The sequence below is a fragment of the Somniosus microcephalus genome, chromosome 10 (assembly GCF_052327205.1).
Source record: "Somniosus microcephalus isolate GS21.2 chromosome 10, FLI_Smic_1.0, whole genome shotgun sequence".
In the NCBI taxonomy this organism is placed as follows: domain Eukaryota; kingdom Metazoa; phylum Chordata; class Chondrichthyes; order Squaliformes; family Somniosidae; genus Somniosus; species Somniosus microcephalus.
In genome coordinates, this window is record NC_140996.1 from 149,946,349 (window position 1) to 149,967,407 (window position 21,059).

Genomic DNA, 21,059 nt, shown 5'->3' on the forward strand with positions numbered 1-21,059 from the left:
GGCCGGCTTGCTCGACATTCATCCATCCTCACTGGGTCCTGGGCATCCAGTACCTCAAATTTAAAATTCTCATCCTTGTGTTTAAACCTCTCCATGGCCTCGAACCCTCCCTACCTGTGTAACCTCCTCCATCCGTATAACTCCCTGAATTCTCCATTCCTCTAACTATGGCCTCTTGTGCTTCCCACCACTCACTTCACCCTATCATTGGCAGCCTTCAGCCAACTAGGTCACTCTCTCTGGAATTTCCTCCCAAACCCCTTCATCTCTCTGCTGTCCTCCTTTTTAAGGCCTTCCTTGAAACTCACCTCTTTAACCAAGGTTTTGGTCACCCCTCCTAATCTGTCCTTTGTCTCAGCATCCATTTACAGTACTTCACAGCTCAGTGAAGTGCCATGGGACATTTTTCTATGTTAAAAAATAAGTTGTTGTAATAAGGTGGGGACTTATCTTGACCATATTGGCAGCATACAAAAGGTTGAATCAACAATAACAACTTGCATTTATATAGCACCTTTAACATAGTAAAACGTCTCAAGGCGCTTCACAGTAAGATCTCTGGCAAGGCTTTTTTGGTAAGCCAAAAGCAAATATGTTTCTACCAGCTCCATTAATTTCCTGCTTGAACTTCAGCCATATCTAAAGAAGCCATGATGTGGAGATGCCGGTGTTGGACTGGGGTGGACAAATGTGAGAAGTCACACAACACCAGGTTATAGTCCAAAAGCTTTATTTGAAATCACAAGCTTTCGGAGCGCTGCTCCTTCGTCAGGTGAAGTGGAGAGATGCATATAGGCACAGCATATATAGTCAGAGAACACTGCCAGATGATTACAGGTAATCTTTCTAACTGCCCTTTATCCCATCTCGGCAGAGAGATAATCACAGCAATCAAAGGTGTGGATGGTGTCCAAACAGGTCAGTCAGGAAAACATTACATCAAAGAACAATGAGGTGGGGTCACCAGGGGTCTAATGTTGCAGATGCTGGGGTCTGTATGAAAAACAAAAAACAAACAAAGAACAATAAAAAAAAAAAGATTTTTTTTGGCTGGAAATCACAGCAGGTCCGGCCACATCTGTGTAGAGAGAACAAGCCAAAAACGACTCGAGTCTGGATGACTCTACATCAGGTGGGGTTACATGTAGCGTGACATGAACCCAAGATCCTGGTTGAGGCCGCCCTCATGAGTGCGGAACTTGGCTATCGTCGAGCAGAAACTGATAGCCAAGTTCCGCACTCATGAGGACGGCCTCAACCGGGATCTTGGGTTCATGTCACGCTACATGTAACCCCACCTGACGTAGAGTCATCCAGACTCGAGTCGTCGTTGGCTTGTTCTCTCTACACAGATGCGGCCGGACCTGCTGTGATTTCCAGCCAAAAAAAATCTTCTTTTTCATTGTTCTTTGTTTGTTTTTTGTTTTTCATACAGACCCCAGCATCTGCAACATTTGACCCCTGGTGGCCCCACCTCATTGTTCTTTGATGTAATGTTTTCCTGACTGACCTGTTTGGACACCATCCACACCTTTGATTGCTGTGATTATCTCTCTGCCGAGGTGGGATAAAGGGCAGTTCGAAAGATTACCTGTAATCATCTGGCAGTGTTCTCTGACTATATATGCTGTGCCTATATGCATCTCTTCGCTTCACCTGACGAAGGAGCAGCGCTCCGAAAGCTTGTGATTTCAAATAAAGCTGTTGGACTATAATCTGGTGTTGTGTGACTTCTCACATATATCTAAAGAAAGCGGTGCCCTAAAAATGGGTAAGACAAAAAGGCCTGGTTATGACCAGTTTCTACATGGTTCTATCCCTGCCACTGAGTGGTTGCGCAGGGAGAGGAAGGTTTGATGATCTTTCAGGAGTTCCACGATTCTGGTCCCTTGCTTCCACCATCCCTAGAGAAGCGGGGAAAATCAGAAAGATGGTAGCTTCACTGTGCTCACCACAGTCCATTCACAAAATTGCTGCCAGTAATATCACTCCTCACCCCAGCATGAAAATCCAGCTCATTGCTTTTACAATCTTGCATAAAAAGTATTAGCTGCTTTTAATTTAAAATATCTTTTTATGTCTAGTTTTTTGACCATCTGTTGGCTGGGATTGAGGATATCTGTGGACAGTGGAGTCACTACTACTGGAGAGACAGGTATGAATTTATTGTTTCATATCTAAGTTACAAGTAATTTAAATGCCTCTTATTAAAATAATTAAAAGAAAATATATTTTTTCACACAGGAATGTTTTTGATCAGTTAGCTATCTGTGCAACCTAGAAACCAAATCAATTAATTTGATAAATAATTGTAATTTTTTTTGTAGCACTAATCTTGTCACAAACAATGACCACTGTGCAGGTGTCACCTGATCTAGCTGCACAATACCTACATAATGGTTTTGTGCCTCTGGTGGCTGCCATGAGTCACAAACCACCCTGCTCCACCTTCCAATCGCTCGGGCATTGGTTCAACAGATTTGACCCTGGGTACACTTTCCCTGTTGGCAGTCAGGCAGACATCATAAACCCAGCCATAAATAACCCATTTGTAGCTGCAGCAGACCAGATGTATGTACATGCTGACGGATGTTCTGTCTGCTTTGCACCTTCTCACTCGGGGGTGGGGAGGAAGTAACTGCAGGTCATTGACAGCAAAGGATGCATCTTGTACCAATTGCTGGAGTGAAAGCGAGATAAGAAGAGGGATAAACCTAGAGAAAGGGGATAGGAAGAGCATAACATATTGGGACAAGTTAACAGAGAAACACACAACTAAAGAGGGAGAGTCATGTACAAGTCAGTAATCCATTAAGTTTTATTTATTCGTTTATGGGATCAGGGCGTTCTTACCCACCCCTAATTGCCCTTGAGAAGGTGGTGGTGAACTGCCTTCTTGAACCGCTGCAGTCCATGTGGTGAAGGTAATCCCACAGTGCTGTTAGATAGGGAGTTCCAGGATTTTCACCCAGCGACGTTGAAGGATCGGCGATATACTTCTAAGTCAGGATGGTGTGTGACTTGGAGTGGAACTTGGACATGGTGGTGTTCCCATGTGCCTGCTGCCCTTGTCCTTCTAGGTGGTAGAGGTCGCGGGTTTGGGAAGTGCTGCCAAAGAAGCTTTCGCGAGTTGCTGCAGTGCATCTTGTAGATGGTACACACTGAAGCCACGGAACGCCGATGGTGGAGGGAGTGAATGTTTAAGGTGGTGGGTGGGGTGCCAATCAAGCGGGCTGCTTTGTCCTGGATGGTGTCGAGCTTCTTGAGTGTTGTTGGAGCTGCACTCATCCAGGCAAGTGGAGAGTATTCCATCACACTCCTGACTTGTGCCTTGTAGATGGTGGGAAGGCTTTGGGGAGTCAGGAGGTGAGACACTCACCGCAGAATACCTAGCCTCTTACCTGCTCTTGTTGGCACAGTATTTATGTGGCTGGTCCAGTTAAGTTTCTGGTCAATGGTAACCCCCAGGTTGTTGATAGTGGGGGATTCAGCGATGGTAATGCCATTGAATGTCAAGGGGAGGTGGTTAGACTCTCGCTTGTTGGAGATAGTCATTGCCCATCACTTCTGTGGCACGAATGTTACCTGCCACTTATCAGCCCAAGCCTGAACGTTGTCCAGGTCTTGTTGCATGCAGGCATGGACTGCTTCATTATCTGTGGAGCTGTGAATGGCGCTGAACACTCTGCAGTCATCAGCGAACATCCCCAATTCTGAACTTATTTTGGAGGGAAGATCATTGATGAAGCAGTTGAAGATGGTTGGGCCTAGGACACTGCCCTGAGGAACTCCTGCAGCGATGTCCTGGGGCTGTGATGATTGCCCTTCAACCACCACAACCATCTTCATTTGTGCTAGGTATGACTCCAGCCAGTGGAGCGTTTCCCCCTGATTCCCATTGACTTCAGTTTTACTAGGGCTCCTTGATGCCAGACTCAGTCAAATGCTGCCTTGATGTCAAGGGCAGTCACTCTCACCTCACCTCTAGAATTCAGCTCCTTTGTCCATGTTTGGACCAGGGCTGTAATGAGGTCAGGAGCCGAGTGGTCTTGGCGGAACCCAAACTGGGCATCAGTGAGCAGGTTATTGGTGAGTAAATGCCGCTTGATAGCAATGTTGATGACACCTTCCATCACTTTGCTGATGATTGAGAGTAGACTGATGGGGCGGTAATTGGCCTGGTTGAATTTGACCTGCTTTTTGTAGACAGGAGATACCTGGGCAGTTTTCCACATTGTCGGATATATGCCAGTGTTGTAGCTGTACTGGAACAGCTTGGCTAGAGGCACGGCTAGTTCTGGAGCACAAGTCTTCAGCACGATAGCCGGGATGTTGTCGGGGCCCATAGCCTTTGCTGTATCCAGTGTACTCAGCCGTTTCTTGATACCATGTGGAGTGAATCGAATTGGCTGAAGACTGGCTTCTGTGATGGTGGGGACCTCGGGAGTAGGCCGATATGGATCATCCACTCGGCACTTCTGGCTGAAGTTGTTTGCAAACGCTTCAGCCTTGTCTTTTGCACTCACATGCTGGGCTCCACCATCATTGAGGATGCGGATATTCTTGGAGCCTCCTCCTCCCGTTAGTTGTTTATTGGTCCACCACCATTCATGACTGGATGTGGCAGGACTGCAGAGCTTTGATCTGATCCATTGATTGTGGGATTGCTTAGCCCTGTCTATAGCATGCTGCTTCTGCTTTTTAGCATGCATGTAGTCCTGTGTTGCAGCCTCCCCAGGTTGGCAGCTCATTTTTAGGCACACCTGGTGCTGCTCCTGGCATGCCCTTCCACACTCATTGTTGAACCAGGGTTGGTCCCCTGGCTTGGTGGTAATGGTAGCGTGAGGGATATGCTGGGCCATGAGGTTACAGATTGTTGTGGAATACAATTCTGCTGCTGCTGATGGCCCACAGTGCCTCATGGATATCCAGTTTTGAGCTGCTAGATCTGTTCTGAATCTATTCCATTTAGTACGATGGTAGTGCCACACAACACGATGGAGGGTGTTCTCAGTGTGGAGACGGGACTTTGTCTCCACAATGTGCGATGGTCACAGCTGCCAATGCTGTCATGGACAGATGCATCTGCGACAGGTGGATTGGTGAGGACGAGGTCAAGTAGGGTTTTCCCTCGTGTTGGTTCACTCACCACCTGTTGCAGGCCCAGACTGGCAGTTATATCCTTCAGGATTCGGCCAGCTCGGTCAGTAGTGGTGCTACTGAGCCACTCTTGGTGATGGACATTGAAGTCCCCCACCCAGAGTACATTCTGTGCCCTCGCTACTCTCAGTGCTTCTTCCAAGTGGTGTTCAACATGGAGGAGTACTGATTCATCAGCTGAGGGCGGTAGGTGATAATCAGCAGGAGGTTTCCTTGCCCATGCTTGACCTGAAGCCATGAGACTTCATGGGGTCCGGAGTCAATGTAAGGACTCCCAGGGCCACTCCTTCACGACTGTATACCACTGTGCTGCCACCCCTGGTGGGTCTGTCCTGCCGGTGGGACAGGACATACCCAGGGATGGTGATGGAGGAGTTTGGGACATTGGCTGAAAGGTATGATTCTGTGAGTATGACTAAGTCAGGCTGTTGCTTGACTAGTCTGTGGGACAGCTCTCCCAATTTTGGCACAAGTCCCCAGATGTTGGTGAGGAGGACTTTGCAGGGTTGACTGGGCTGGTGTGCCGTTGCCGTGTCTGTAGCCGGTGCCGAGGTCGATGCCAGGTGGTCCGTCCGGTTTCATTCTTATGATTTTGTTTTGTAGCGGTTAGTTACAACTGCAGATTAGTTTATGCAGATTAAAATGTAATATCCACATACTGTCGAGTGTCAAAACAAATGGGCAACTATTTAATGTTATGTCTTACCACATTTTTAAAACTGTTAACATTCTGATTGTCTGACGGCTGCAAAGAAACTACTTGAACTACAAAGAAAAAGAACATTATAATCCAACGATCTCCTAGGGTCTTTACTTTTCTGTTTGTCTGGCTGCTCTTGTGTAATGGGAATAGGAACTTCATAAGAAATAATTCTTATTTATGTACCGTCAAAGGCTGTTTTGAAGAATAAGTCAAGAGGTGCCGTAAGAATTATGGATGGTGGAGCTGTAATTCTTGGAGGTGGAGTGGGGCAGGGCTTCCAGCTGCTGATGAGGAAAGCTGTTGACTCTGTCCCAATTCCTAGGAGCAGAGTCATTTTGCTAATCAGGTGGACAACTCCACAAAGGCGCCCATTCTGAATGCCCAATGAAAAATCACAGTGGCACCCTGTCCTCTTGGATTGATTGCATGTTCTTTGGAGCCTTCAAAAGGCCCAGCATGGAGCCCATGCCCCTCAGCAGGTGTAGAAGCCACTGGGACTAAGAGTGGCAAATTACTGCCCCGATGCAGGTGATCCACCCAAGTGTGCCTTCCCACCCTAAGAATTTCAGTCCCTATGTATTTGTTTTTTACATAGTCAACCCAGTACAGTATGTGCAAACTGCAAGATTGCTTAATTGTACTGATAATATCTTGCTGAGATAATCTTTTTTGTATATATTTTTAAATGTAAATAAAGCTGGAGGAGTAGTTTTGCCTGTGCACAGTGGCCCAGCACTGCTAGTTTTTCACCTTCTGAGGCAATCGGGGAATGTGATGACAAAGCCATGTTTCTCCAGTGAGCCATTTAACGTGATTCAAGGTTAACTGTCCAACCTGGATTACGCTAACCCCCCACTGTACCTGGTAGAGAATAATGCCATGGGGTCAGTACATTTGAAACTCTGTCTAGAAATTCCAGCCCAGCTGTGAATATGAGAAAGGAGGGAACTGAACTGTATATTAAAAAAAATATGCCACTCACTGATGTTGAAATGCTAGTTAATTTTTTTTTGTTAGCGAAGAGCCAACTCGATACTATAGTAGGTTTTTTGATAAGAGCTTAAAAGTTAAGTTTAAAAACAGTCCTTGGTTTTACTGCAGCCAGTGTGTAGCTGACATGGTGTGAGCCTCCTTGAGGAAGCCTCACTGTTTACTTGAATTTGATGTATCGTGAAATCAGTGACTTCAGCCCTTCAGTTGTACTGTAGTATCTATGTTGATGCAATGTGGAAACCACAAAACGATCTAAATAACTGAGCCACTTTTAACACTTAGCTGCCTTCAATATTGTTAGTGTTCAATTAGAAGTTAATGAATAACAACTTGGAAATATTGTATAACTGCTGGGGACCAGAGTGCTTTATTGCTCCCTTGGTTAAAATACTAAAGTCAATTGAGTGAAGAGCTATCGTACTAGGAAATGGCTAATCATTATATCATCTCTAATTGTTGTAAATGGGTACTGGAACAAAGACTTTTGCCATCGATATTCCAAAGCAAGACCAAAAGCATGGAAAATGTTTTTTTTTAAATACATTCAATCTTTGAAATAAGAAACCAATATTGAATGCAATTTTCAGAATATATTGCCTCCTGAGTGCAAAATATGCCTTGTACTTTGGACATTATACTACACTCAGTCACACCTATTACAGTTCTAAAGTGCAGTAAATATTTGTAGACTTTTTGTCCAGTCAGTTTGCTAAATGACTGTTGTGACACCATCGGTTCCTCCTGCCCTGGCTCCTGCTGATACAGAATGCTATGTCACATTAATTGTTTTCTAGAAATTAATAATTATCCTTTGAGCTAAAGAAATGACAAACAACAAATGTACAGTCCCTCCAGTGAACTTCGCTCCATACACTGTGTTACAACCATGTATTAGAGGGATTTTGAGGATAGGTTAAATATAAAAGTTTTCAACTAGTTATCATGCTCGATAAGCATATTTTTAAAGGTCATCAAATGGAAAGGTCCCTTAAACTCTCAAATTATAAATGGTCACTTTAAGGCAATTAGGCACACTTGATGTGATCCAATGGACCACATAGTTTAACCTTAGCTTTTGCCCAAATTTTCCATTTCAATTCTTTTAGTGGTCTGCAGTGCTTGTTTATGTGACTTGTGTCTCAACACTGAGGGGTCGATTTTCAGTGTGCCGTGAGGCGGGCTTTTAGGCGTGCGGGGGGCTAAAATCCCGAATTCGGGGGTCCCGACACCATCCCGCCTCCATGTAAGTTTCAAAGGAGGCGGGTACCCGCCCTGCACTGGGACCCGCCAACCCGAGGCGGGAAGGGATTAATGCCAATTAACTGCCTGTTAACAGGTAGTTAACAGGCAGTTTTTAGCCTAATCCCTATTTTGAAGGTTGTCGTGTGGGATTCCCGACGGCTCCAAACCACGCCAGGTTAGAGGAGTCGGGCCGTTGGGTTGAAGGACTTGGAGGGGTCGAGATGTCGGTGTTCAGGTGAGTGATGGGTGCATGAGTGCAAAGGTAAGTGTGTTTGGTGTGTCTAAAGTGTGTAAAGAAGTTTAAATTACCTGTACTTACCTTTACAGCCTTCCTTCCTCTAGGCTTCGGGAGTCCATCATTCAGCCGGCACAGAAAGCAGAATGGCTGCGATCTGTCAAAAGTGACAGCCTTCAGCTTTCACTGCCGGTGAGATTTCTAACTGAGTCTGCGTAGAAGGACTCAGGTTAGAAGTAAGACTGTCAGTGTTTGACAGCTTCAAGCAGCTGTGAAACACTGATATTTCATCTGTCAACACGTCTTGACAGATGAAATTTCAGTCTGTGACATCACCTGTTGCCGGGTGGCCCTTAATTGGCCTGCTGAGCCCACTGGGCGGGCTCAACAAGGTCAATCAAGTGAAAATCGCGTGGATTGGCCGCATCTCGATGGAGGCGGGACTGCAACCCAAAAGTTGTAGTCCCGCCTCCTTCCCGACTTCTGAATGAAAATCCAGCCCTGAATCTCTGAAGGAATTACCAGTGTGTTAACGCCTTGGTTTTGAAACTAACCATGGCTTCTTGACTGACCATACCAGCACTGGATATTATAAAGGTTCATTGGAAGTAATAACTGTTGGTGAGTGGGTTTACTTGAAGTTAAAATTTAAGATCTATAAACCAGCATCATCTGCAGTATTGATGATTTTACTCTGCCTTGTCGCATTCTGCACTTTGTGAATGTTTTACTCCTTATGAATTACAAAAGATGAAGAACACCAATTAATTGAAAAAAAAATGAACATTTCCAAAGAGAATCACATCTACCTGTTAACTGGAGACAATTGAGAGGAATCTTTCAAATTGGGTATCACGTGGACTCTCCTGTACTCTTTTTGGATGTGGCAAGATTAGCCTTAAGGGATAGTATTACCATGTGCTCTTTCAAAATAATCAGATAACTGATCATGTTTGCAATGTATTTAAAAAAAAAAAGGATCAGTAGTATGGAGGGAGGAGGTAGCCTTTTCCGCTGCAAGTTCTGTAAACTTTGCTAGTTATTTGAAACTGGCACTATTTGATAAAGTGTACCACAAGGTGCTGTAAAACAGTGAAAAATGCAATGATGTGATCACTGATGTCATCGGATCACTAACCACTTATAGTATTATGAGGACCACACTGAAAATGGTCACACAAATAGATAAAGAATCCTTTGAAAGAGTAAATGTCCTACACATTCAACAAAGCACCTCTAAGAGTTTGCAGAGCAGGATGTTCCTGAGCAAAAATATCCTGACTACCACTTTTTAATAACCAATATAAAGTTGAAACGTTAGCTTCTCCAGTCCCTTGTATACCTGCTGCTGTAAAATTGAGCTGCACAGGAGAAGCCAATGATTCAACATTGTATGGGTTATTTTAAAAGGGCAGTATGATAGTCGTGATTATTTTTGCCCAGGGACATTCTACTCTGAAAACTCCACCATCACGCTGCTTTGTTGGATGTATTGCAAATTTATTCTGCAAAAGACTCTCTTTAGGTGAAAAGGTCTATTCTGTGGTACCACTGAAGGAAAAGGACGTGAGATCCCTTGTACATTGATCTATTATAAAATATATATAACTGGTTTATTATAGAAAAACCTGTACCTCATTGTACTTCAACATATGTGCACTAAAACATTTTGATCTCTGGCTTTACTTTTAGAGCCAAACAGTTTGATCGCAAGTATTTGTCAAAGCTTTTGATCAGGGGTGATGAGCCAAAGTCCAGTATTCTTGCTCTTTATAAGAAGCTGGAATTGAAACAGGCAATTGAAATGGCTGAATCTGGACAACTCAGTAAGGTGTCATCTTCTGCTTCCTTGCTGTAAGTAAAATATTGCTTTCATTTCACACACAAATCATTAGTTAATATGTGGTGTCAAAAGTTCTAAATAAGGAATTAGGAACAGGAATTAGTAATGTGCATTGTCTTCTGTGTTTTGGATTTGACGTGGATAAGTCTCAAACTGCATTCATTCGCTATGTTTTCACAGCACTGACACTGGAGACAGCAAGTTACAAGCAGTAAATTGTTTTAAAACAGATTGCAGATTAGTACCATTGGGTTAATTAGGTTTGAGTTTGAATGCTAAGAATTTGTTGAAAGTCTCCAGGGCAGATAGGATTATGATCCTCGATTTCTGAATCAGTTTTTTTTTTCATTGTTCATTTTACTTTTTATGTTGAAATCTCCACTCTGAATTTTCATTCTTGCCTTCACTTTCACCCTTGCTTGTCATGTGCTTTTATTTGGAAAAATAATAATTGAAAAGGAAATAACTCTTCTATCTCTGACTTCAAGCACTCCCTTCTCTCTTTCTCTTCCCAGGATTCCCAATCGCTGCAGGTCTGAGAGCAACAAAATGATCCCACTTCTCTTCAGTCTCTTCTGTATTCTAGTTTCCTCCCTTTTCCCCACTCCAAACTTCTTAATGTCCTCAACCTCCATGAGCTTTGTCTCACTTCCTCTCGTATCCCAAACCTTTTGAGTTTCACCTTTCATTTATTCTGCCTCTGGTTTTGGATTAGTTGGTAGACTAGTAAGCAACACTTGTATTTGAGTGCTGCTTTGAGAGCTGTAACTTCTGATTGATTTCATTTCTTAGAATCTCAACCCTCCTGATCTTGATATGCTATTTTATATGAATTTACAGGAGTAAGAAACCTAAAGAAGTAAGGAGTCTCTCCTCTGACGATCTGAAGAACATCAAAGCAATCTTAGCTAAAAATTTGTATCGGACTAGACAGAGGGTAAGATTAACAAACTACTGTGGCTGCTGAACATTAAATAAAACTTTTTGTAATTTAGACCTAAATGCAAAACAATAAATCTCCTGTTCTCATACTGATGTAATATTACGTGTTTACTGGCAAAATTTCCTTTTGACTGCGAGGGTTGTTAAAATTTGGGGCTTTTGTAACTGTTCTCAATTGTCTAACTGTACTTCCGGTGAGTGAACATTGTCCCCTACATCCTGGAAGCTGTGCTCTTTCGATGCTCTGCCCTCAAGCGTGTACCCAATGCAGTAACAATTATTTTGCTTGTTCCCATGATCCTGCTTACTGGATTTAACACAATAGTGTTAGGTAAGGAATTCTAGGATTTTGATCCAGTATTAATGAAGAAAAATTATGTCCAAGTCTGGCTAGTGTGTGAATTTGAGGTGATCGTGCTGCTCTTGTCCTTCGGGGTGGTACGAGTTAACGGGCTGGGAGTGCTGTCGAAGTAAGCTTGGTGAGTTGTTGCAGTAAATCCTAAGCGGTGGATATTTCCACACAGACTCGAAGTTTACAAACTAAAACAACTAATTGAAACAATTAAAACTAAATAACTTTGTTTATGATTAAATAGTAATATATGAAGCACAAAAATCAGCAAATACCAGAAGACATATGAGAGGATCTGTAATTGGTTTTAAAAATGTCTTTGGATTCAACATAAGAGACTATTTATGAATACTGTTCTAGTTTCTGGTATAGAAAATGAGCTCTTTGTCTTTTCACGGAATGTTTTATTTCAGCAAAATGTATGCCTCAAGCAAAGCCTTTTCCCATCTGAGACATCTACAATTCAAGCCACCACTTTTTCAAAGACTCCAGTACTATATTTCTCAGCAACATTTAACCTCTTGGATATTAAACCCATTACTTCTGTTTTGTTGTCGAGATTTTCAGGGAAACTTAATATGCAATTCACAAGAGAACAGATGTCCCAAAAATAATATCCAATAACCCAGATGATGTGAATATGCATGACATAATCGTACACATAGTAAGAAGATAAGAAATAGGAGCAGGAGTAGGCCATTTGGCCCTTCGAGCCTGCTCCGCCATTCAACAAGATCATGGCTGATCTTCTACCTCAACTCCACCTTCTCGCACTATCCCCATATCCTTTGATTCCCTTAGTTCCCAAAAATCTGTGCAATAAAACAACATTTTTTATACATGAAGCTATTTAAACCAAAGGAACAAAACACTTTTGATCTTGTAAATAAATGAAACCAGCAATTCAAATTACATTGTAGGGGCATGCTGGGAATTTCCAAAATCAAGACACGCTAATTAGAGAGCATTCAAAATCTTGCCTGTGGCAGCAGGGCCTGGCTGATGACTGCACGGCAGAGATTCAACCCAAATGTAATGGAGTGTGAGTACTGCATTGAGCTTGGTGAAAAAATAACTAAAACAAAGCAAAAAGATCAGGGGAGGAGTGAGGAGAGGAAATGAGAAGGTGGCAGACATGACTAGGACCAAGTAAAAAATAGAGGCATGACTACCGTAATACCCCCTTTCTTCCTTGGCTGAAACTTGTTAGCCCATCTGATGGAATACATTGCTGGCAATGTTCCCTCATTTTTTTGGGTTGCGCGGTCCCTTTAAGTGGTTGAGTGGCCCATTCAAATTTTCGCGCGTATGCGGTTTCTCCCATAGAAAAGCTGGTGAGCGGCTTGCGCGGGAACGTTAATTGCTGGCCTTTCTTGCTTCATGTACAGATAATGTGTTTTCAACTATTACTAGATAAATTAAGCAGCATTTGTACCATGCATCACTAGTGGTTTAAAGCCGATAAAACCATTGAAAGTTCAGCATCACTTTTTTCTGTAGTTGTAGTGTACGTATTGAAAAGGGCACCATTTTCAAGGAAAAATTGCTTAGCAAAGCTTTCTTTTATTTTACAACTGACTGCATTTATGCATATCGCCTTGAAACACCTCATTATATCACTTATCTGACATCGCCATGTTGTAAAATCACAGGTTGTTCTTCCAGCTCAAAAAAATAACAGTCTCCCATATACGATTCATGAAGGTGGTGCCTCTTTTAAAAGAAACTGCGCACTTATAACAACTCTTCCTGAACACACGTGCTAAAAGCATGCGCTCTGCATTGAGCAAGCTGCTTAGTGTACTACCCACTGCCCCTGTACTCATAACATTAAGATAATTCAACATTTCCAGTCTGTGCATTAATGGATATTTGAATTCATGTAGCATGAAATGATTTAATTACAGACACCATCATATAACAGACACAGTCTGCCAAGAGAGGCCAATGAGAATCAGGTCAAGGAAATCCTAATACGACGACATGAGAGTCTACGGGAAAGTATGCGGAAAACAACTAGAGCCCGGCAGGTATGACCCTGAAAATGCCACAGCCTTGTACATCCACCTGATACTGCATGTAAAATGTGAACTTATGGTGAAACCTAGACAGTTCAATCTAATAAATTTGGTACTATTCAGAAACTGCATGACACTTCAGTACTGATACATTTAGGAGTTTTGCTAACTGGGAATCTAAATATGGAGTAGTTTAACAAAGTAAGGTTTTGGATGTATTTTATATATTATTGTTTGGTAGAGAAAATGTGTACTCAACTAAAATGAGCAAGTTGCGTTTTATCTGAGTGATAATGACAATTTGTGTAGGGAGGATTGAGGGGAAATAGCAGGAAGTGTGTAGGAGGTAATATCGAAAACAGCTCTTGATCACTAAAAAATTACCATTACTCATCTGACTCTAAAACCCAATTTGTACTAGGAAGAAATGTTTTTTTCTTTAACTTATACGTGGGGGTAGTCCCCTCTATGCTACAGAGCTGCTGCAGTTCTGGCTTGAAGGGTTAACTTTCATTTTAAATTTAAATTCCACCTTTAAATTTCAAGTAGTCCACCCTCCCCCGCCAGCATGTAGAATCGAGGATGAGTAAATGGGGAAGATGATGGTCTTAATCTTCCTTGTTCTTCCCAATACACTAATCTTTGATTCCTGAAGAGTAACTCCCTAGTTTGAAGCTTTAGTCCTTTTACGAAAACAAATTGCTTTGGCAAGTGTGAACAGGTGCTTTGAGGCTGTCTGGTTGTGGTCATTATTAAACAGATCTCTCTCCCTCTCTCTCATTTTCACAGTTTGCAAAGAATCGTCCATTTTCACTGCCTCAAAATGCCAGAATTCCTTCTAGACCCAAAAAAAGGAACTCTGCTTTCACGGGTAATACATGCTATGCTGCAGCAAACTATTTCCAGCCTCATATGTTTACTTTTTAATAGAGAAACCAACATCTATAGAGCAGTGACAGCATAGAGGCAGTGGAGGGGTAGAAGGAGGTGGTGGAGAGGTAGAGCTCGGTGTCATTGGAAGTTAAGGGATCATTCTTTGATTGATTGCAGTGGGGAAAACCCTGGCCTTTGAAATTATATCTGCAAGCAATGCTAGCCACCAAGTATACATTGGTGTCTCTTGTGCCCAGCATTGTTAAGGGCAAAGATGTGGAAATTATGTAATTCCTGCATTTGCAGGTGGGTGTACTATGTGCCCACCCCCAAGAGGACCAGAAACGTCAGACAGATAAAGGGGCAGGATTGTGGTGTAATCTGGCCTCATTCCAATTTCTACCCCCTTGCCCCAGATGTTGTTATGATAACAAATATGTGGAAATGGGGTGCTGAGATGAATCAAGTAGTTATTAATCAATACAAAACTTCAATTTCAAGCACCTGAGGATTGAAGCAGGTAAAGAATGCTGAGGGAAATAAAGATTTCAGTTTTGAGGTCCTAATGAGTAAGAGATTGTGTGCAATGAGTCTTCCTTCAACAAAATGAGGTTATAGGGAGAAGAGGATGTAGGAAGGTGCATTTGAGGTTATAGGGAGAAGAGGATGTAGGAAGGTGCATTTGAGGTTATAGGGAGAAGAGGATGTAGGAAGGTGCATTTGAAGCTTAGAAATATCAAAGCTCAGAGGAGCACTGACTTTTGTAGCTTTGGTGTGGAGATGCCGGTGTTGGACTGGGGTGAACAAATGTAAGAAGTCACACAACACCAGGTTATAGTCCAACAGTTTTATTTGAAATCACAAGCTTTCGGAGCGCTGCTCCTTCATCAGGTGACTTCACCTGACGAAGGAGCAGCGCTCCGAAAGCTTGTGATTTCAAATAAAACTGTTGGACTATAACCTGGTGTTGTGTGACTTCTTACTTTTGTAGCTTTGATTTAGGCTGAATGGAGAGAGGTTGGAAGCCCATTGTTTTTTTCTTGTGTCCTGTTGTAGACTGTGAGTGAGGTGTTGGAGGAAATGCCCCACATATTTCAGCATTATTCAAATCTTAGATAGATTTGGGCTTTATTAAGAGCTAAGTTGTTGAGAAAAGTGATTGGCGCAAAAGAGGGATCTAAGCTTCTTGGAGGCAACTTTAACAACGGAGGTGTTTTGTATGAGGTTAAGAGTTGGAGATAAAGATTTTCCATAGATCAAGAAGGACTAAGGATGGAGCCAATAAGTATAGTTAACTATTGGTTAGACTTGGAAGAAACGTGAAAAATGCTCTCGTTGATGAGTGAAAAATACAAGATTGGCCCATGAAAGGGCACAGAGGAGATCAAGATGCAATAATTCAACCTTTTCAGAACCATGCTTTGGAGGTTGTGAACATAGATGTGTGATCTGAATGAAACGGAAATGAATATAGATTGGAATCCTCACAAAAGAGTGGGTAATGTTGAACGATGAATGGAGAAGCTCATTGATGTGAGGAATGAACAGATTTGGAGAGGGGACAGACCCATGGAACTCCTGAGTTAATGGAAAAATAATCTTTATCCATTTTCAATATATAATCAAATCTATTATCATGCTTATACTGATTTCAAAATATTATGTACTTAATGATTTGAATTTATTATATGCATTGCCCAAATAGAATTAGTTTGTAAAGGATTCTCCAGTCTAAACTGCCACTCTCTTTATTCTAATAATGTAAGAATGAATTATCCTAAATGATTCAGTTATAACTTCATATTGTGCTCTTGCTCTTCAGTTGGAGAAGACAGCAATTTAGAAACCAATTCCTTGCAGCTGGAGAATCTTTCGCAATCCAGAACAGGTCCATCTTCTCGTCACCAGGACCCATGCGGAATGGAGTGGAGGAATGAAGTTCAAAGGGAGAACAATAGGAGTTCAAGGCCTAATTTTGCTAGTCACGATGATGGTGTAGCCAGCAGCGGAACTGACAGTGGAAGAAGACAGGCACTGGTGCCAAGGACAAGATTTGGTAATCTCGGTCAACAGGACCCTCAACATTATGAAAGTGGGAGAAGCCGGCAAGGATTTGTGGAAATTCCACCAGTTAGTTGGAGAACGGAAGATATACATGAGGAAAACACTGAAATAGATGATCCTTTGCTAAGAAAACCAAAATGATTCCAACTGGTAGTTAGACTGCACCGTCTAGATCCTTTTCATTAAATTCAAGTTGTGATTTTAAGAAACCAAATCAAAGTTATTTATATTAAATAATTTACAATAGTTAAAACAGTACACTAAGGCCTAGAAATTGAGGTTTGGCGCTGCCAGGGCTTTAGCGCCGGAAGTTAGTGCCGGAGCTAAGTCGCGCTGGTCGGGCCCAAAATTCACTGGTTCTGCGCCCAAACGGCTGCCGGCGCTGCTGAAAGCTGTTAGCGCCTGAAAACTGGCGCTATGCGCTGAATTTCGGCGCTATTCCGGCGCTGCGGCGCCCGCTGCGGTGCGGCAGGTTCGGGAAGTGCAGGCCTCCTTCCCTTAAGGAGGAGCTGCCTGCACCCGGCCGCGGCCCGCGATAATCTTATTAAAAATGAGCCCGGCACCTCGGACAAGTGCCGGGCTTGCTTCTGTTCCGGGGGGGGGTGGGGGGAAGTCCGGGGAGGGAGCTGCGGCCAGGCGGGCGGCGGGAAAGCGGCCGGCCGCCGCGGGGCCTTTAATGCGCCGGCGCAAACTTGTGCAAGGCACCTCTGCCAGAACGTTGCTTGCGGCTGCCACGGGCGAGGCGGCCGCAAGTCAATTTCGGCGCTGGGGCCCGTCACCACGGCAACCGGGACGCTGCGCACACCGATGACGTCATCGGTGCCGGCGCAGCGCTACCGGTCTACCGCGGCGGAAGGGCCCCAGGCAATTTAGGCGCCGGCGCCAATTGCAGCGCTAGGCCCTCTAGCGCTGCAAAATCGGCGCTAAGGGCACTGAATTTCTAGGCCTAAGGGTTTAGAAATTAAATAGCCCCATAACATTGATATTGGGTTTAAATTAACCCTAGTGGTTTCCTACTTATTGTCAAGTCGGCCTCAGCCTTTACTTACTTGTCTGCAGCTGACGCTACCAATTAGCCAAGTACCATAGGACACTTTGCAAGCACCAATGAAAATGTGGCCCAGGCATGTCTTCACACTGCCTCTGGTGTTTTTAACAGGAATCGGGCTTCAATGTTGTGGTTTTAATTTTTAAATAGATTTCGTTTTTAATGTATTAAGGTATTGGCCTCAGGCAAGGGAGTATATTCTGAGCTCTTTTTCAATACAAACACGCTGACTATCATGGCTATCGCCTCCTCACCCACTCTGTGGTGTCTCTCTACATTGCTCAACTAGTTTTTCTCATTTTAAATCTCCTCCCTGCAAAATATGGTTCTTTGCAATCCCATAGTTTCTACTCAACCTGTCAGTGTCTCTGCTCCCTGCTTTCACTTGCAATCGACAAAGCCGAGCGTCGAACCTTTTTGGTCTCCAGGGAACAGTCATACACTGCTTGCAAATTGACGGAGATCATGCCCACTCCCACATGCCCATTCTTTGCTGCCTGTCTAGTGAAGTGCCAAGGCCGGTTGTTGATTTTTACTTTTACTTCCTGACCACCTTCCTGCAAAATCCAGCCTTCAAACACAGCCCCCACACCCCACATGAAAGGGAAAGTGGGTCCTTATGGAGGTTAGTGAAATTACTCCCCCTCCATATCCCCTTCCCTCCTGTTCTCCCCTCTCATCCACTTCCCCCGGCATCATCCTCTTCCTGTGACCATCCCTTTCCTCGTCCCCTTTTTCCTCCTCTTTCCATCTCTCTCCTTTCTTCCTCTTTTCCCCTCCCATGTGCCTCTTTGCTTCCCCCTGCTGCCTGGGTCCAATGAGCCCCCTGCCCTCCAACCTTGCTTGACTTGAATATTGTACTTGGTCTTGGATGCTCAAGTGCAACAACATGAGATTTACTAGTGGACAACATTTTTAAATGTTAGAATCAGAACACAAATGTGACCAAACTAAAGAGGAAAAAAATCACACAGCTTTATATTATACAAAGATTGAAAAGATCCCTTTCTTTTCTTTCTTCTCTGCTTTATGTTGAAATTATGCTGTGCGATATTGGTGATGAACGTGTTAATGTGGTCGCATAAAATTTCTGCTATTTATAGGAACATTTGCTTTATTTTACAGACTGAAATTGCAAGTGATTGCTAGTTCTGATTGGAGTATTTGATAAAATTAGATATTTAAACAAGTTAATTACTAACCTGAGTTTTGTATTAATAAAACCATAGTTGTTCGAATTGAGTCAGTTCAGTGTACAGTAATTATGCTATAATTATTAATTACCAGTGTGACTAAAGTTCACATATTTCAATTTTTGGTTCTCTGTCCTTGTCATGTCCTAATTGTGAATATGAATGTATTTAGTAAAAATGAATTAAATCCAGTTTAAAGGACTTTCCTTTTTCAACCAATTTTTGCATATTGGATCTTCCCTGCATAATACTGGAACTTTTGAGGTCTGTTCCTCTGATTTTCCAACCTGCACCTGAGGGAGTACCTAGCTAGAGATATGCACTTTTTGTAGATAGTGACACTTGTGACTTATCAGGTAATGGTCATTGGTATTCGTCAGAACTGTTCTGCTGAAGGGTCATCGACCTGAAACGTTAACTCTGTTTCTCTCTCCACAGATGCTGCCTGACCTGCTGAGTATTTCCAGCATTTTCTGTTTTTGCTTCTAAAGATGCAGCAGTTTCTGTTGAGTAGTAGCATAAAACTTTGAGAATTTATGCCAGTCAGTCAGTGCTCAACGATCACAGCATAGCTCCTTAGCAAGCAAGAAATCAGCCTCTTAATCCCTGTAAAGACAATTTGTTTGGTTGGAAACTTCTGAGCCAGGGCTTAGAAAATCAAATAAAAGATGTGTTTTACAGACCGGAAAATGTTCATCAGTTAGGAGGATTGCAGTGTTTGTCATGGGAGTGTACTCCTACCTCAATTGTGGACCTGGAATGAGATAACAAGAGTACAAGCACCAGTAATCTAAGCCATTGACGAGAATAAATTAAAATTTGCCTTCAATTGCAAGAGGACCATTTTAAGTTTATCGGTCTAGAAATTCAAGTAGGGCAGAAACCTGCCGGTGACACCGTGGGCCAAGGCTAACGGCTGCTCGCAAAAAGAGCGCAGGCAGCACCGGTATTTTGGTGCTGCCTGCTGATTAACATGAGCGGAACAGAGAACCTCTTGTGCAACGGGTTCTTTCCGTGCTAACCTCAGCAGGAGGCCGAAGGTCGTGTCGGAAGGCCCGGTGCGGTGTTCTCAGGCAGTGTGCCGTGCTGTAGCATTTGGTGACGGCTCCTGGGTTTTGCTGTCGTGTCTGCTGATGGCCCTTCTAGGGTTGGCACATTGTGCGTTGCGGCACATTAGGAGGCATTTGTTTCTCCACAGCTGCCCTCTTGCCTGCGCGGACATTTCTATGGGTCGTGTGTGGGGTCCACAAATGGGTACCAGACTGCCTGGCACTCCCACCTTCGCTGGCTGCCATAGCTCCACAGATCTTTCACCCAGATGGTTCCTCTGTGGTGGTTTGTGCTCCACCATGGTGCTGGAGGGGGAGGGGGATGCACCGTCTTGCTGTTAGTAGTGACAGTGCACTAGCCTGCAGATAGCAGGGGGCATTCACTCCCTGGTGAGTGGCTCTTAAAGCACAGGCTCAGATCAGGAGGGACTCCTGGAAGCACCACATGAAGACTGGCACAGATGTCCTTAAACCGTTGCATGAGACATCAATGGAAATAAATTTTAAAAAAGGGGAACATGAACTTTTTAAGCTTAAATCTCTTTGGTTTATAGTTTCTAAGGTGTGATAATCATCATCTAGAATCGGGGCACAGGGTATTTAAGAATAATAATAAATTTAATTAATTACATAGAATGGGAGATCAGGTGATGTGTTGCTGCTGCAATATGTGGGAGCTGGTGGACACCATTGATGCTCACGGTGATCACATTTGCAGTAAGTGTTGGCTGCTTGAGGAATTCCGGCTCCGTGTTGAAGAGCTGGAGTCCGAGCTTCAAACACTGAGACACATCAGGGAGGGGGAGAGTTACCTGGACTCTGTGTATCACGAGGTAGTCACACCAATTAGATTAATTAATTCAGATGTAGTCCGTGGCCAGGGTCAGGATGGTGTGACTAGAAGTGAGGCAGGTACGGGGATCCAGGAGGTAGTGTTGGAGGAGCCGCAGCCCTTGCACTTGCACAGGTTCGAGGCTCTTACTCCCTGTGAGGATGGGAACAGGGACTGCGGGGAGGATGAGCAACCTGGCCACAGCACCTTGGAGTGGGGGGCCATTCAAGTGGGGGGAGTTAAAAGAAATGTTGTAGTGGTAGGGGATAGTATCATTAGGGGGATAGATAGAGTTCTTTGCAGCCGAGAGCGAGAGTCCCGAAGGCTGTGTTGCCTGCCTGGTGCCAGGGTTAAGGACATCTCCTCTGGACTGGAGAGAAACTTGGAGTGGGAGGGGGAGGATCCAGTTGTCGTGGTCCATGTTGGTACCAACGATATAGATAGGACAAGGAAGGAGGTTCTGCTGAGGGAGTTTGAGCAGCTAGGGGCCAAATTAAAAAGCAGAACCACAA

General features: G+C 43.6%; 1 protein-coding gene across 1 annotated transcript in view; it reads left to right on the forward strand.

The window, feature by feature from the left end:
- Nucleotides 1-18,867, forward strand: part of LOC147111757 (sodium/hydrogen exchanger 2-like) — a 117,598-nt gene extending 98,731 nt beyond the window's left edge. The window contains exons 7-12 of the mRNA XM_085998958.1: nt 2,085-2,155; nt 10,026-10,187; nt 11,017-11,113; nt 13,378-13,500; nt 14,278-14,359; nt 16,184-18,867. Of these exons, the coding sequence (XP_085855084.1) occupies nt 2,085-2,155; nt 10,026-10,187; nt 11,017-11,113; nt 13,378-13,500; nt 14,278-14,359; nt 16,184-16,566 (918 nt within the window). The 3' untranslated portion in view covers nt 16,567-18,867. The remainder of the gene's footprint in view (nt 1-2,084; nt 2,156-10,025; nt 10,188-11,016; nt 11,114-13,377; nt 13,501-14,277; nt 14,360-16,183) is intronic.
- The last annotated feature ends 2,192 nt before the right edge of the window (nt 18,868-21,059 follow it).